The sequence below is a fragment of the Lichenostomus cassidix genome, chromosome 2 (genome assembly GCF_008360975.1).
Source record: "Lichenostomus cassidix isolate B80296 chromosome 2, HeHo_3.0, whole genome shotgun sequence".
NCBI classification, from domain to species: Eukaryota; Metazoa; Chordata; class Aves; order Passeriformes; family Meliphagidae; genus Lichenostomus; species Lichenostomus cassidix.
In genome coordinates this window covers 39377322-39394492 of record NC_139482.1, presented here as the reverse complement: position 1 = coordinate 39394492, position 17171 = coordinate 39377322, and the positions used below count along the sequence as shown (strand labels likewise).

The 17171-nt window shown below is 38.1% G+C and overlaps 1 protein-coding gene across 9 annotated transcripts in view; it reads left to right on the top strand.

Moving 5' to 3' along the window:
- Positions 1-17171, top strand: part of SLC4A7 (solute carrier family 4 member 7) — a 93078-nt gene that overhangs the window by 22666 nt on the left and 53241 nt on the right. For 6 of the 9 annotated variants that reach the window (XM_085051145.1, XM_085051144.1, XM_085051151.1 and 3 more), the window contains exon 2: positions 13118-13199. In XM_085051145.1, coding sequence (XP_084907271.1) covers positions 13118-13199 — 82 coding nt within the window. Of the gene's footprint in view, positions 1-4168; positions 4323-13117; positions 13200-17171 lie in introns of those variants that run through there. The other 3 variants (XM_085051153.1, XM_085051150.1, XM_085051143.1) reach the window with 1 other exon arrangement.

The following is a 17171-nucleotide window of genomic DNA, read 5'->3' as shown; positions in this document are numbered from 1 at the left end:
TTACAGTGCTTGTGAACTTGCACAGTGATTTAAGACTATTTTAGGATAAAGAAAAATCAGAATATCTCTCAAAAATGCTGCCAGAATGCCTGGAGATGAATTTAGCTAAAGGCAAGTGATGAGAAATATGTTGCAGTTGTAAAGTGAGCAGCTTTGAATTCCTGTGTCTCCCTACCATTCCTCCACACCCCACCCCCCCATCCCCACCCCAGAAAAAGAAACACAAAGTTTAAAAACCCTGTCTCCTGAAAACCCCAACAAATCAAATCACCTAAGCCTCCCTAGCTTAGCTCAGTGCCATTTGCATGCTGACCACATGCTCATACATGCTGGTGTAAAATCTTGGTGGGGTTCTGTTGGAACATGGTGAATTTCATCTATCTATACTGGGGGACAGTTTTGAGTCCAGGAACCAGTCCTGGAAAACTTTACACACATCTTTTAGTTTTCTACTTCATCAAGTTATTTGCATCAGGACATGGGGTGATTAATGAAGTAGTACATAGTACAGTAGAGAACATAGTAATCTTGCTGTTAATGAGGGTCCAGGTTATAAATTTCATTGATATCCTCTCTAGAGAATAAGTACTCAGCTGTCCAAATGATGTTCAATTCTGTAATGTCAGGAGGGCTTAAACTAGTGATCTGCCTCATGTTTGCTCTCAGCATCCTGGTGGCTTCTGACAGCTGTCCTGCAATGTGCTGAGAAACCCAGGAGTCCACTACTGGGGCAATACACCAGAGAATATCTGTACAGAATACATCTATCTTTTTTCGTCCCCTTTCTTTTTTTGGAAACACCCAGTTCCATGTGTACGTGCCGATGCAAACTGAGGCAAGCTGAAGCGTGCTGTGCAGATGTATGTCTTGGGAACTAGTTGATATGTAGAAATTATATTCAGAAAAGTACTTGTAGGCAGTCAGACTTTTGGGTTTTATGGCTAATTTTAATTCATTAAACAATCAGCCACTGCCTGCAAAGATTTCTGTGTTCCCTTGCTAAGGCAGTAATATTTTCTTAGAGGAATACCTTATATTTAATTTCTTTGTAGTAAGAAACTTCTAGGAAGCTGTTCTTAATGAGTTAGTAGGTTCCCATTTGATAAGCTGAACAAAACCATCTATAGAAGTATTTGACCTACTAACTTTAGACTATGTGGTACAACTTGCCCTTGCTTCATCTTAATCCCCTAGCATCTTGCTTGCCCCCTTGGTCCCCCGTGGCCTGGGCCACCCTCAACACCTCCAAAATAAAGCCACATTTAGAAGTCTTGTCATGCTGTCTCCTAAGTTATTTCCTGGGTTTTTTTTATTCTTTCCTAAAGAGAGATGCATTGAGCTTATTAGATGCTGTCTTTTCAGCTGCATGAAGAAAGCGGGCAGTGTACTGGGTTGGTTTTTTGGGACTTCAATGTTAGAAAAGATAGTCATAGTGTCGTAGACTCTTGAGTTGGAAGAGATGCTTAGGGATCATCAGCTCCTAACTCCCTGATCTAATTAGTTCACATAAGAAATTGTGTGATTTTGGACTATGGATGCGACTCTTAACACCCCACCTCCCTACCCCCCAAACCAGGATTTTAAAGTATCAGTAGAAAGGGCACCCTAGATACACGAGTTTACAGGGCTGTATGTGGGGGTATGTCAGTACAGTCTCTCTGCAAGCAGACAAGCACTCGGTTTCCTTGTGCTCATATCTGGCTCTGTCCGATAGCAGCTGGGCTGGAGCTCATGTGGTAAATCCTGCTGAGAGCTCAGTCCTGCTTACCACAGCTACTTTAAATGTCCTGCCATTTCAGAATGGCAGATTAAGCATAGCTCTGCCTGCTAGACACTCTACAGACCCTGCAGTGAGGCAGTTCACTGCCACTTCATGGTGGACTGGGATCAGAATTGTGTATCACTTGAGAAAAGATGAGAAGTTTTTCAAAGATGTAAGAGCTCAGGTGAAATTTCTTTTTTTGTCTAGACAAGAGGTACATACTCTTTTGGACTCATCTTTCAAAAACATGCTTTTATAGACTGAGATAAGGTCAAATAAGTGGAACTTGAAGGGGTATAAAAGTGAAAATTAAGAAGCAAAGATTGAAGGAAAACAAGGTATGTTTTGTTACAGGTACTTATGTTCCTTTTATTTAAAAAAAAAAGCCCTCATACACTTCACAGAGACTTTTTTTCAGCATCAAACATATGGTTAAAATACTGCTGCAGTACAAATAGTTCTGCTCTGAGTTCTCACAGTGTTGTCACTGAACATGTTCAAGGATGTGATAATTTTGAATATATTTGCCTACAGTTTGTTTTAGAATACTTCTGTAGTTAAACATGTTGAGACAGTTGCAGTTTGAAGTTTGTGCTGTTCTCCATTTAATGGGAAGCTTTTTCCTGGTATTTACTCTTAAGGGAAGAGCAGATGTTTATCCACAAAGTGTTTTGGTATGTTACTTAAAAGACAAAAACTTCCATCTGTTTGAAAAAAAGCGGGCTTATATTGCTTCTGAGTGGCTTTTTTTGATTGTTTTGTTCCAAGACTGAGTGACAATTAACAAGGATAAGTTGACTGCAGACTATAAAGGGATTTCAATAAACTGCCTCAGAGAGGTGGGGTTTTTTTTTTAAATATTGAAACCAAGTGTGTGTTTTTTCCCAAAGTTAAAAAAATTTAAAAAAAGAGTGTTATTTCCACTCTTATTCTGTCTGAAAGGAGTAGATAGCCTCTTTTCCCTTCACACACCCACCCCCAGCCTAAATGAACATATTTTTGTACTTCTGGCAGTTTAATTACTAATAGTATGGATTTATGCTAAGGAGCAGTGCACTGAAGTATGGGAGAGCCACCAGGACACAGTTCAGCACAGCTGTTTCACGATTCATCTATGCAGCTGAAGAACTGCGTGAGTCCTTGCTCTACAATAGGGAAAGAATAGGTATGATTTAGGATGCGCAGTTGAGAAGCGATCACTAAGAGTTAGGGTATCTGATATTTTTGTTTAACTTTGTGCTTCCTGGATGAATCATTTAGTTTATAGCCATTTACATATGGCAGCAGAGAGGCTTTCAGTAGCTTGAAAGTGAAAAGATGCGTACGTGCGTTAGAGTGAACTTCTATTTACAGAATGGAAACAAACTACTTTTAAACTCTCTTGTCAGCACTATCTGAGAATACTTCTATTAGCCTATGGTTAGAGAATTTTCTGCACTGAAGCAGTGAGTGGAACTGAATGTGGCCTTCTGATTTCTCTACAGCTATGTGATAAATACCATCTTCAAAGTTGCACAATGTATTTGCACCACGTTGACGGACAGTATGTTACTTGGTTTATTTTGTCCAAGTTGTTTGTTGGTTGGGGTGGCACCAGTGCAGCTTCATTGCTAGTTCTCATCCAACAAGAAGTAGGAATGAAAGAAGAAAAAGGAACAAGGAAGGCAGTGACATGGCTTGAAGGTTAAGTTATAGATAACTCCTTAAAGAGCCAGTTTTCCCATGCATTTTATGATGGGATGAGGAGATTAGGGAATGTCAGTGATGAAGAGGGAAATAGTGAAATGAAGGTCTGAATTTGATCTGCTGGAGTGGAGGTTGCATTTTCCTAAGGTTGGCTTAAGGAAACAAAGTACAGCTACTCACATCATGCCTGGAACAGAGAGATCTTACTCTGGGAGGAGACATGAGATTAATTACAGCTACCAGCAGCACTTTTTTACCTCTTCAACAGGAGGAAAAAAAAAGATATTTCTTTTTAGGAAGCCTTGTTTTATTTTGTTGAACAAGAATATATGGCTTGTGTAAAAGAAACCCCCACCTGCATTGGAATGAGTATTCGGTGAAAGGTTGATAATACAGCTATAAACACACGTAGCAGATGTTTGACTTCTGGGTTGTTCTGTTCTGGGACCCAAAGTACAAATGCATTTTCGTTTTGTAGTGCTAGTGAAGTCTTGGATCAGAGCAAAAATATTACCTTGGAGCTGTTCTTTGCAGCTGTTGATGCAGAAAATATTAAGTCTGGAAGTCAGTTTCAGTTCCTTTTTTGGTATTCCCTGAGCTGGAATTGAAGGCATGCCGTCTTGCCCATTCTGCTGCTGTGCGACCCTGCGGTAGCTGTAATCAGTGGCCCGGGAGATGAGCGACTGGAGCAGGAGCGATTGGCTGGGGAGCAATTTCCCGGAGTACATCTGTGTCAGGCACAGCGAGCTAAAGCAGTCATGTATGCGCAGGCTCTGATCTCTTGGGAGGTTCATTACAGGGTCTCGGACAAGGGCATTCTTTGCTTCTGCACATCAGCATGGAAGAAGCTCGTCAAGGGAAGAAAATGCAACCTGTATGTAAATAGCAGCTGTGTAACGGAATAATGGCTTGAATGTGATTTGATGCAAGTGATATTTAGCAGCTGTGGCTCAGAATTGTGTGCTACCTTAGACTCACTAGTTATGGAAGAAATTTTTGAAAGATCTGGTGGTAACAGTAATACTTAGAGTAGAGATTTCTGTATTAGGGAAGATATTTGCTGTGTTGTTAGAATTGCTTAATCATAGTAACCAGCTTAATTCAGAAAGAAAATGTGCTTTTACAGTTGTGACACTATTATACCAGACTATTAGAGTGGTTGAGTGTTTTGGGTTGGGTTATTTTTTCTTTTTTCTTTTGCATTATTTTGAGTCAGCCTTTCTAAATTTGAAGGTTATCAGCTGTGGCTTTGCCTGATTCTGTGCAAATATAGCAGGGATGTTTCTGGTAGAGAATTTTGAAATAGCCAGTTAATTGTTCTTTTTTGACAAAAAAGGAAAGTGAACTTAATGAGCTGTGTAACTGAGGCAAAATGTTCAAGGAGATAGCATTTTCTTCAGACCTCAGTGGCACAGATACAAAACTCCATTTCTGGGGGTTTGTACAATGAAGCAGTGAATTCTAGTATTAGTGTTACAAGCTTTTGCTTACAGTTGTATGGGCTGTCATACTACTGCCATGTAACTGCAATGCAGAGTGTAACAGGGATTACTACTTAAGAGATTCCTGGAAATTAAAATCTATGGGATGGAATTTTCCTATGCTGTAATACTCTAAAGATCCCTGAATTATTTTATATGTGACAACTAAATTTTCTGTTTCCTTGTGTGAGCGTAAGAAGTAAGAGTTTGATTTAGGTGTGTTAAAGTGCATCAGATGGCAGTGGCTTTTTGTTTGTCAGGGTCTCTGTAGTACAGTGCTCAGTTTTTGGTTTTCATTGTGATGCTACTTTCAGCTCTGGGCACAGAACTCTAACAAGCATGTGTATGCCTAGAAGACTAGGCAAAGATATGAGGTGATCAGTTGTAAACGTTATAGTACTTCTGCTTTTTTTACTTGTAATTTCAGGAATTCACTTTATTACATCTAAGTGAATGGAGATGCAGATTTTTTTTGAATGAAATTTAGTACTGTGAGGCAGTGATAAAATGCAACTTTGTAAAATAGCTACTATAATATTAGATATGCAATTTGATATCTTGTGTTGGATTGGTGACAGCATTTGCTAAGTTTACGCATGGTGCTGAATTTTCTGGCTTGCAGAACACTCAGGTTGAATTCAAATGGGCTTCTAATTTTAATCAAATAGTCACTTGTATCTTAGTCATACTTTTCTAGGAATCAAGCCATCCATTTTTCTTGTGCTTGTTCTAATCCAGTTTCTTTGATGAATTGCTGTGGTGTGCCATAGTTGATAGCCATTTGCAATTGTGGCCAGTCTCTTGTTGGCATTATGTTTCCTTTTCTTTCTGACTTTCTCCTGATTTAATTTTCCCTTCTGATTAACACAAACACTTGGTTTATTGTCCAAGGACGTGTTGAATTTTTGTGGGATGGGACATGGCTTCTCTTGCAGGTTGTGGTGCTCAATGTGACCCTGACAGGAGTAAGGCCTGCTAGAACTGAGATAAAACTACTTATAAACATTAGATTTCAATGGTGCAAGAAGCAAAACATTAGCGTGTTTAGAACTGCTTTTTCCTGAAAGGGTTTGGGTTTCGTGGTGTTTAAGTAGCACACATACACGTTTTTTGTGCCCTCCACGTACAGTTTTGGAAAATTTAAAGTACAATGCGACTTCTGGAGAGTCTGACTGAAGTCTGTTGATGTCTTTTGGACATCCTTGTCCAAACAAGGTTTGTATAGCTGCTGTGTTTTTGTAAGGCTTCTAGAAGCAGATTGGTCTGATGTATTTAGTCAGGTAAGCTGAGCAGTTAATTAGAGGATTAGTAGGCTAAAAAAACTTGTCTAAGTATCCCTAACCTATTTCATTATAGTTCTGGTGTTGCTGAAATAAATCTAATTGTCAGACCTTCCTGTGAGGCTCTCGGTGTTGCTTTGATTAGGAGGGACTTTCATTTACATGTGAGGATTGTTGTGTAAAATAAGAGTTGTATAAGCACAGATAAAATACTTGGGAAAAGGCTTGTGTGTGCTGACACCAAAGCCATTGAGCTGTACTGGAGTCTTCCTTGTGTTTGAGCCCCTGTGCTAACATAGTAGGGGGAAAAAACTGTAAAGCAGTTCTTCCTGTGCAAAGGAGACCATAGAAAATACAACTAAGGGGGAACCCATCAACAGTATGCTTCCTGTTTTAAACCTGGCAAGTGTTCTGTTTGTGAATTATTATTAATTGTGCTCTCATCTGTGTATATTTAGAGGGGAGGGCAGCTAAAAATTGTATGATGACAAAATGAGATAGGACTCATTTATCTTTGGTGCATTTTTTCTTGGCTGTTAGGTTGATGTGCTTGATTTAGAACTGGTAGTGTTTCATCACTCTGGCAACTTCTGAAGATACAGTATTGCTGTGTAGCGACTGTGCCCAAAGAACTTACTTCAAATGCATCTATAGGACCACTTGTGCAGTTCAACTTAAGTTGAGCAGTTTAATAGCTTGCCTAATACCTTCACTTACTGTTATTTAGAAAGACTTTTAATTTTTTTTTTGTATCCTGACTGTCCTTCAAGGAGGCAGCTACCAGAGATGCCTGCCCTCCTGCCCACTGTGGGCTCGTCTTACCTCTGGTTTAAAAGCAGAATCAGTCTGAAAGAGAAGTAAAACAATATATTTAGAACTTACCAAGTGCTGCTGTTGGTTGTTCCTGCAGGTGAACTAGGCCAACAAGCCCTTTTTATTTACTCATTTTTAGCTAAGGCTACTTGGTGCTGTGTATGGGTAGCAGTGGGAATACTGTAGGGTGGACCTGATGATTGCCTGAGGTAGAGTGGTTATCATTAATTCTGCATATGGTGTACAGAGATGGCCTCAAAGACACTGTTTTTCTGGTTTCTTACCACTTTCAGGATTTCTGTCCCTGGTAGACTTAGTCTCCTAATATTGTGGGTCTACAACATTGGTCTTGTCTGGTTTTTACTGACTGGAGTATTAGTGCTTATTGACTTGCAGCTCTGTGAGGTTGAATGGATAGAGAGGGGGTTGTGTGTGCATTTTGTAAATTTGAGATGTATTTTATTTCTTGACTATATGGAGTACTATGTGTGCCTGGAACAGAAATACAGGCTTCTGAAAACAACCACTTTGGAAAGAAATGTGGCTGTGAAAATGAATTGTGAATTACCCTGCTGGTTCTAAATTATCCTGAACAATATATTTCAATACCTATGTAACAAAATAAAGGAGTTAATCTATTTTTGAAAAAGGTCAGTTTTAAAATATTTTATAGATGTACACACATGTACCGGGATATATTTGCAAAGTGAAGTTTTGTAATTCCTCTTTGGTTGTCTTTGAGATATTTGGTAAAAATAAAGGTTTTAATTCCTTTTTCTAGACAAACCTTTATTTTTGAAGCAAAGCAATATTGAGAATCTTTTGTTATCTAATTTTTTGGTTTGTTTTTGTCACTTGAGCCCTTCTGAACTTCTGTGTGCTCGCTGGTGGTGAAAGAAGGAAGAACAGCGTGTGAAAGGCAAAGTGCACTGTTCACTGTGCTGGATCTTAGTTGGTAAATCTACAGTAGCATGCTACAAAGATTTGCCAGTTGGGTCTGTAAGCAGGGCATGCTCCTGTTTTGAGAAGAATGATTTTTTTTTTGTGCCACATTCCAGCCTAAGAGCTAAATCCCATCTGCCAGGTCTTTTGTGTCTAGAGAAGCAGAGATGTATCCATGGGTTCTTGTGGGAAGGAGAGGGGAACTTTTTGCCTTCTCTTCAAGCCAGAGAGGTTGGGATATAGTACAGTCACAAAGCAGTAGGTTTGCTGTGATGGTGTAGGCAGTTGTATTAGAATATTATTAAAATAAGAAAAGTAAAACTCTTGGCCAGGGACAGATGTATAAAGGAAAAAAGTTGATATAAGTGCACTCCTCCCTCCCCATCCTGGGTTGGGGTTAGTTAGGTTTTGTTGGTTGGTTTTTGTGTAGGGTGGTGGTTTTTTTGGCTTTTTTTTTTTTTTTTTTGTCCTGTATTTGCACCTACTTCAAAAAATGCTGCAGTGGAGCTTCTTTGTAGCATAAAAATGGTAATGTAATTATTTTTGGAAGGAGGGGTGATGGTGTTTGTGGAGGTTTTTTTTGTTTGTTTGTGCCCTCTCTTATGCCCTACTTAGGTATTTCCATGAGCACTAGTACAGTCTCTTTTGGTGCTGCAAATCACCCCCTAATTCTGCTAGGGAAAAGCTTTGGTCTGAGGGGATGTAAATAGAGCACATGAACATTGACTTAGCTAAGTAATGGTCTTAAATGTTAAGCTCAAATTATTCTTAACACAATTACTGTATTGCTCATAGATTTCAAAGGTTTGCAGTTAGCTGTATCAGCCATTTATGATCACTGTCTATCACCAGAATGATTTGATTGAACTGTATTTCAAGTACCTTAAAAATGTGCTTCTAGCAAGTTGTCTGTCTTGGAAGTGGTTATTCAGTAATGCACTTTGGCAGTGTGCCCGTCTGAAATCTGTCATGTGTATGACTGCACAAGGTTAAGTGAGTTGCATGGTGAGAAGTGCTTGTAGAGATGACAGTGGAAACTTGCCTTTGGATTTAATACTCCGTGCGTCATATTTGTGCCAGTCCTCTGGACTGCAGCTACCACATATTGCTGGAGGTTGTCAGTTCTTCCAAACTCTAGTGCTTTCCTTAATGATTCATGCAATTTAGGATTGACCGTTTTTGTTTTTCAATACTGCTTTTAAAAAATTTGTAGCATTAATATGGTAGATGCAAAAGGTGTATTGTATTAAATGACAAAAAATGTTTGATGAAGTAAAAAAGTAGTGTTAATTTCTGGTGCTTGTTTTTCTGCCAAGGGGAATCACTCTTTTCTCATGGACTGAGAAAAGGCATTTGAAAACCAGAGGTGGCAAGAGGAAACCTACTGGGAGTCTGCTGGAGCACTGAGTATTTGAAAGTTTTGTCTGATCTACAGCAGTTGAAAAGGGATTTCATTTTTATGCTGAGGAGAGTTAGAAGGCTGAGAAGACAGGTTTTAGTGTATGCAGGCACCTCTGGCTAAAAATGAAGATTTTACTAGAGGGTTGTTTCTGCAGTATGTTTGTGAGTATTCAGAACTCTGGTGTTAGGAAAAAATATACTTAGTGTATCATCATACAATGCAGTGTATCTTAAAACAATGTACTAGGCTTTTTCTTTTTCTTTTTTTTCCCCTTTGAAGTTCTCTGAATTTGTTCGGTTTTTATAAATTAACTTCTCCTTGTCAAAACAAAAAAAAAGCAAACCAAAGGTGAAGTCTTAATCTCTCCCTGGGGCACCTTGGTTGTTGCTTCTATGGTTTTTTCCCCCCTTCTCAATTGTTCTGTCTTTTGACTGAAAATGAAAGCTACATACATTCTAAGTTAGTCTTTATTTTACTTTGGCTCATCTACATCAGCTGTATTTGGGCATCTGTGGGATTATTTTATGTAAAGGTTCACATGAAGTGAATGGTAAACTGCAGAGGAACACTTGCTTTAAGATCCAGTCATTCTCCGCCTAAAGAAGGAAGCTGACAAGTTCTCAACAATCCCACTGTTCTTTGTTTATATAAAAAGTTCAGAAAATAGAAGAAAGAACTACAATGGCAGCTGTAAACATTTCCCTCGCTCCAGTGCCTTCAACAGACAAGATGGATCATCTATAATTACTGGAAATCTATGCCCTACAGACGTTATTTTTAACCAGGAAGAGGTTGTAGTTTGGACTTAGTTTTATAATGTATTGTAATATTTTTTGGTTTTTACCTGACCTAAGGCAAAAGTATCTCATACTGGGATTTGCTCTTGGCATCAGAAAACAGATATGTTAAAATGATGCTTTGTGTTTTTCTGAACAAAGGCTGTAAATGATATGCTTCCTTCACGTTTGATATTTGTGGTTGTTAATGGTTTATTCTTGGAAGAGTCTTTGCATATGTTGAGTACTTTGAGATAGTGATGGAACGGTTGCAAGGGCATGCATGCCTTCCTGTAATCTAATCTTAAAAGACATGTTGCTTTCACATGATGTGGTTTTCAAAGGCTGCTTCTGTATGTATGAGTTTGGCAGAGAATCTCTTTTACTAAAGCAAAGGGTGATGAAAATTAATAACGTGATATAGAACATGCGGCAAATACAGTTTCAAAATGTTATTGGGAGATAAAAATCTTTCCTCGTGTATATATTTTTCATAGTGTGTATGTAGTTTTTTACTGGTATGCAGTTGTTTGTGTAATCTGGAAAAAAACTTCGTTGCTCAAAAACTGTGTGTTTGGCAAAATTTCAAGTGTCCTAAAAGGACTACTGGGGATGGGTATGTTTAGGTACAGGATATTTCAGCAGTCTGTGGCTGTAACCATGAAGCTAATTGTGGAACAGGTTTTGATAGCAGTTTTCCTATTACTGGGGTTTGTTTTTTGGTTTGTTTTTTTTTTTCCCCACAAATAATAAAACACTTAAGGTAGTTTAGAGGATTTACGATTCTTCCATCTGTTTCCATCTTTACTTCGATTTTTCTGGCAAAGTGCAGCATCACTGTGTATATATGTTTCTGTGAACTGCAGTGTACTACAGTACTCTCGATTTTGGTGTGTAGGTGACAAGAATATACTATTTCCCCCATATTCCATTCCTGTCTTATTATCATGATACTTAAAAACTTTTTGCCACTTTTTTATTAATAGGCACTTGGAACATTTTCACAGACTTGCCCAACAGACATCACTTCAATTTTTTTAATTGTAGCTGTGTGAAGTGTAGAGGATTTTGATTTTTCTAACCTGCCTACAAAACTCTACTATCACTACAGTGCGGTAGTAGTGACAAAGTTAGGTTATGGTGTAATACCTTCCTTGAAAACCCTATTTTTAGGGACACAGCTTAGAATCGACCTGTATCTAGTTGTCAGAGGTTTATTCTGCCATGTGCTACTTTTTCTCTTGTATTTTTACTTATTTACATAGTGTCAGCTGCTTTTGGTTTTTTATGTGGTCTAGGTGCCTCTGACCTTTTTTTAAACTTCATCTGAAGTTTTTTCCCAGCATGTGGTGCTTTTCATCCTCATTCTTTCATCTTCTGTCCTCAATAGTTGAATAAAAATTTAGATTTTTTTTCTGTACGTGTGCATAATATACTGTAATAAAGATAGTCTTTGTTAAGATCAAGGAGTTCTGTGTTCAAAAAAATTTTTTGAGGGTAGGAGTTGATACAGTATGTTTAGTACATACTGTACATACATAGTAGTATGTTTAACTTGTACCTGTTACACACAGGTATGTTGTTTTTCATCCTTGCCACTTTCCTGTGAAGTGACAAACTCGTTCTATATATATAAAGCAATTGCTTAATTCTAAGACCAAAGTTTAGTTGAATGTCAACACTGTTGTTAGGGTTCCCAATCCCTGTAAGACTCCTGATTTAGGCTTCTATTTTTCTATCATGAAACCATTATCGCAGATCCTCCGTGGACTGATGTAAATGCATCAGATCAATGTAAATGCTGCTAGAAGCAGTGATCAAACAGATAAACTTGTGCTGGATCTAGCGGTGATATAGCTCCAAGAAAAGTCACTTTGGTGAGCTGATCTAACGGCAAACTAATTAAGTTGTTATAAAAAAAGCTAAAAAAACCCCATGAATCTGTTACTTAAGTGCTTTTTATCTGATTTCATGATGGCTTGGTCTGACTTGAGGAAAAAAGTGTGTGGTCACGGGAGCAGAAAGAGCAGGGACAGTAATCTTGAGTGGTTAGCCTTGCCCTTATACTTGTATGTAAAGCATTACCCTTAGGCAGTCATTCTTTTGGAGAACCAGCTCTGTCAGGAGGCTGTAATTTGTGAGCTGTGAAAAGTGGACTTTAAGGAATGCAGACACCTGGAGAAAGGCAACTTTAATGTAGTTTTGATGTCAAATCTGAGATGAGCTTAAGGTTTCTACTGCTCAGTTACTTCATTGTTGTTAAGACTGAGCAGAAGGTGGTTTTAAGGTCTGCTTTAGTGATGTGCTAAATGTGATTACAGGACGTGTTCAGAGATAAGCCTATATCTATTTCAAATACTGTGTGTTATGAGTGGTGTGGTTTCAGTTGTAATGGAAGTTGAACACGTCTGCTTGAAAATGCTGCTTTTTAACTTTGTAGGTTAAAAAAAAATTGAATTAGGTTGACAAGTGGCTGTTGAAACCTGACTGAAGCAGTTACTTTGATCTTTCCAGAGCTGTTGCTCTAGGAAAGACCCCCAAGTTGTGTAACCTAACCCTTTTGCTACCCCTTAGTTCAAAAAAGCTTCTTATATTTTCTGGAAAATCTCACTCAGGAATTGTCCCCTAAAAAGAAGAGTTCATGATCTCTGAATGTTAACTTCTGTAACTTTTTATAAATTTACCAGTTATTTTATTGAAGTAGATTGATTGCTTTTGAAAAACTGAAAGAATACTTCACTTCTGAAATGTGTGTCCTGATTGTTGATACGATGAAATCAAGAGCATTGCAGAAGGAAATTCTTTGGTACTTAGCCTATCTGTAGATTTACTGTCTTTTTCCTTCAATACAGGGTAATGTTTTCATGAAAAATTGGATGGGTAGGTTTTCAGTGATGTTTCAGAACATATTTAAGAATTTAGGAAAAATATAGTTCTATTTAGTTTTCACTTAAACTTGTGTCTTGTTTCTTCAGGGTCATGATGAAGAAGCTGTTGTGGATATGGGCAAAACCAGCTCTACTATCAATACCAATTTTGAGAAAGAAGAACTAGAGAGTAAGTTTTTGGTGGTTTTCTGTTTGCTTAGCATGCATCTTTGGACTAGGGATAAAAGATGACTTTTCCTTGCTAAAAGGAATCAAAATTTTATGGCTATAATGAAATTCTGGGAATAAAAGTAGTGAAAGGTAGAGGTGACCTGCCCTGTTTTTTGTCTCTGTGCATACTGGTAAATATCCACTGTTCTAATCTGTCACAAAAAAAAAATTATTGAAGCTTTCCAAGGTTTGAAAAAGTTTTTGCTGTTAATAAGTAATTTTCCAGCATGAATGATGTCAAGTTCTGCAGAATTGAAAGTCAGGAAACAGGGGTCATGAGGGAGATGTTTGTTTTCTTTTCTGGAAGTTAAGTATCCTTGTGATTGTGGTCATGCACTTCAGAAACTGAGAGTCTCAACAGACATGTAACTGTCCTTCTGGTTCCATAGTGGATTGTAAATTGCACACTCTGCTGTCAATAAAGCATGATAGTAATCTTCATTAATTGACTCAGGATCCCACATTCAGCAATAAAAATAGTGGTGATTTAGTTTCATATAGGAGAATGTTAAGTTAGATACTTCATCTAAGACATGACTTTTTTTCTAACTTGAAAAGAAATTAGTTTGGGATAAGGATTCATGGATGCTATTTAATGAATGAGGAAAAGACTAGGGAGATTCAGCGTTAAAGTCTTCATTATTTGCCTTTCATGTGGAATACTCTGAAGCTTAATTAACATTTGCAGAATGCTAGAAGGCAGTAGATTCACTGAGTAATACTGACTCTTACTGCTTCAGCACACTGGAGAACCATTATGGCAGCAGTTTATGGCTAAGAAAAGTTGATTTAGGTTGCTGTCAAGTTTTTCCCATACTGTGGTATAACAGGAGACAGTTTAAAGTGATTGAAGGTGTTTGCTGCTGTTGCAGTCATACTCTTGCTCCATTCCCTTCATTCTGTTACTGTTTTCTGTCTTGTTCTGACACTTCGGTTTGCCTGACCATACCAGAAGCCTGGCTAAGTGTGTTAGGCCGTTGGAAAATGTAACAGTCTGACAAAGGAAAATGGTTAAGATCTCACCTGTTGAGCACCTGAAATACCACACAGATGGATGTGTGGCAGAGCTGAGCAGAGGAAGTGTGAATGTGAGGCTGAGGTGCAGCAGTGGAGGCTGTGACAATGCCAGTTTAGGTGGGGTTCTGCTATAGGGAAACCAATGCCTTGGCTGTTTCTGCAGTTAAATCTTCAGTGTGGATTTAAGCTGTATCCTTCTTAATTTCTTTCTCTTGTCATTCTCAGGAGATGACCCAGAAAAAGCACATGTATGTTTAGCAGGGAGGCAGGGGTTAAGGGGAAGCAGGCATCCAGCTGGAGTAGTGTTTGAGGCAGCAGCCTTAGCAGCTGTGATACCTCGACCACAAAGAATGACATGGGAATGTGCAGCCAGATCACTTCCCCAGTCTCTTTCGGTGCACATTCTTGTAGGAATGCTTCAGCTAATACAGCACTGCAGTTAAACAAGATAATGGGTGGGAAGGCAGGGGGTTCAAGCTGTTTGAGGCAATTTAAGCACTTGGATGACTGCTATGGAAAATAACCCTGTCTTATCCATAGCCAGAGACTAAATTAAGGTGAAATACAAACTGCTGTCTAATGAGCAATTGTGTCAACATAAGCGCTTTTGGAAGAAGGAGTTGAGATCTCACTGTCCTCGCCTTGCTCTTAGCCATACAGCCTTATCTTTTCTTTGTCTGCCTCACTCGTTTTGGAGTGGCCTAGTGTTCAGGTGTCTCAATGCAAGACAGGACTGGCTATACAGAGGTTAAACAAATAATTAATAAGAAGTATCTGACAAGAAAAATCCTTTCCAGTAGGATTATCACGTACCTGAAGCTGTATATAGGCACACATTTTCACACATAAGTAGGAATTTTTCTTGGTGTTCACATGTATTTTTTAGTATCGTGTATATTTGTAAGAATTTATTTTTTGTTGGTAGAATGGGACAAGGGAGGGACAGCATATCTCTTGACTTCAATAAAAGTGAAAACTGTTTCAAAGTAAGAACAAAAGGTTTTTCCTTTCCTTTATGAAGGAGAAAGGTATGTAAGTGTGATTGTTTGACTCCTGGAGTTATCTTCTCAGAGATTCTTCAAATTCAGGGGGTTTTAGAGGATAAACTTATGTGAACTTACAGCTCTGTTTAAGAGTTCACTATTTATAAGTTATTATGATGCAAGCAGGTAAGTGGAATTTTTGAGTTTTGTTTTTAATTCTGGTATTAAAATCCTACAAGGGGAGAAATGGAATTGTTGCCTGCAAGCAGTGAAATAATTCCGACCAGTATTATTTTTCATTTTTGACAGTGTTTTAAGACCTTAAATTTTTTCAGTCTAGACTTTCAATATATGTTTCTGATGACTTGAAAAGGAGTTCCTGGAATTTTGAACCTTTACAGAAATGTGCATTGATGTATTTCAAGAAAAGGCGGCAAGCTGTGAATTGAGTTAAGCTATGGTGTGAAGCACCACACCTTTTAGAGCCCACCTGGAGGGGTGATACTTACCTGATTTAAAGCACGTGCAAAGTAATGTTGATAGGTTTGATACTGTAGAAGGCATAATTTTGCGACTAAAGTGAAGGTTTCTTGGTGTTGTCAGGATTGGATACTTGTATTTTTTGGAAATTTTGGGATGAAATGTTAATGGAAAGAGAAACAAATGCTAAAGGCGAAAATAGATGTTGAACTTGGACCTTCTCAAGCTCTGCATTCTATTTATGGTGGCTGGCAAAGTGTAGTACCTGTCTGGAGTGACAGTGTTTAGGTTAGAAAGGTTAGGCACAGGCTGCTTCTTTCGTAACACCCTTCCCGTAAAAGAGGAATGGTTAGAGATGGTAAACTGCAATTGTGGGCAGACTGTGTGTGTACTAAATAAAGGTACTGCACTTTACTAACCTGTAAGGCCTTATTTTGAATTAACGAATGTCAGTTTACAGAAGAGCTAGAAAGGGGAATAACATCTTAAAATAACCTTTTTAAGAGCACCTAATGTTCTTAACTTGATGCCAGGCTCTTTGAGCTGCAATGAATGAGAGTAATAACAAAGTAAGCCAGGAGTTAGAAGTAAGGCAAGAATATTAATGGCAGAGGTATTTCATGTGATCTTGTAAAAGGTATTTTCTGTTAAATGATGTTTAAGGAAAACTTCCTTAAATTTGTGTTAGGAGGTCTGGCTTCATACTACCAGGACGCATCTTTTGGAATATGTGGCTACTTTTCAACCTTGATTTAAGGATACATTTACTAGATATGGTTTAAGGGAAAAGGGATACATTCTGTTACTCTTAGCCAGCATAGCAAAGATAAGGAGTTTACACATAACAGAGGTTTTGTTTCGGGTACAATCTTGAGGTCAGGAATGCGTGTCTTGGTAGACTAGTTTTCTGTGGCATATATCCAAGCACCAGCTTTCAAGAGTTAAGATGGTTTAATAGCTATCTACTTTCACATTATCCTGTGGCAGGTGTAAGTAATGTTTACATTTTAAGTGACCCTATTACCTCTTACACCTGCATGAGCCTTAATTTTTATTTAAGAAAAGAGCTGTGCTTTTCACTTAATCTTAGTTGACAAGGACAAGTAATCAAATAATCTTGTATTTTTTCCCCTCTTTAAGGTGAATATTGTGTATCTAAGTAGAAAACTTGCTCTACAAGTGTTTTGCAATTTAAAACTTTTTGAAACTGTTTAACATAAACTGCGTCCTAATATTTTTTCCCAAACTTATTTGAGAGAACAATATGTAATGTTTTTGTTCTGACTGCATCAGAAATTTTATAAAAAGGCAGCTAACTGCTAACTATAAAAGCTCTATAATCTGAAACATACATAATATTATTAAAGTAATATTGTAATAAAATTGAAGTTTTACTGAACAGCACCAACTGAAGCTTAAAACTTGCAGTAAACTTGATAGCCTCAGATCAC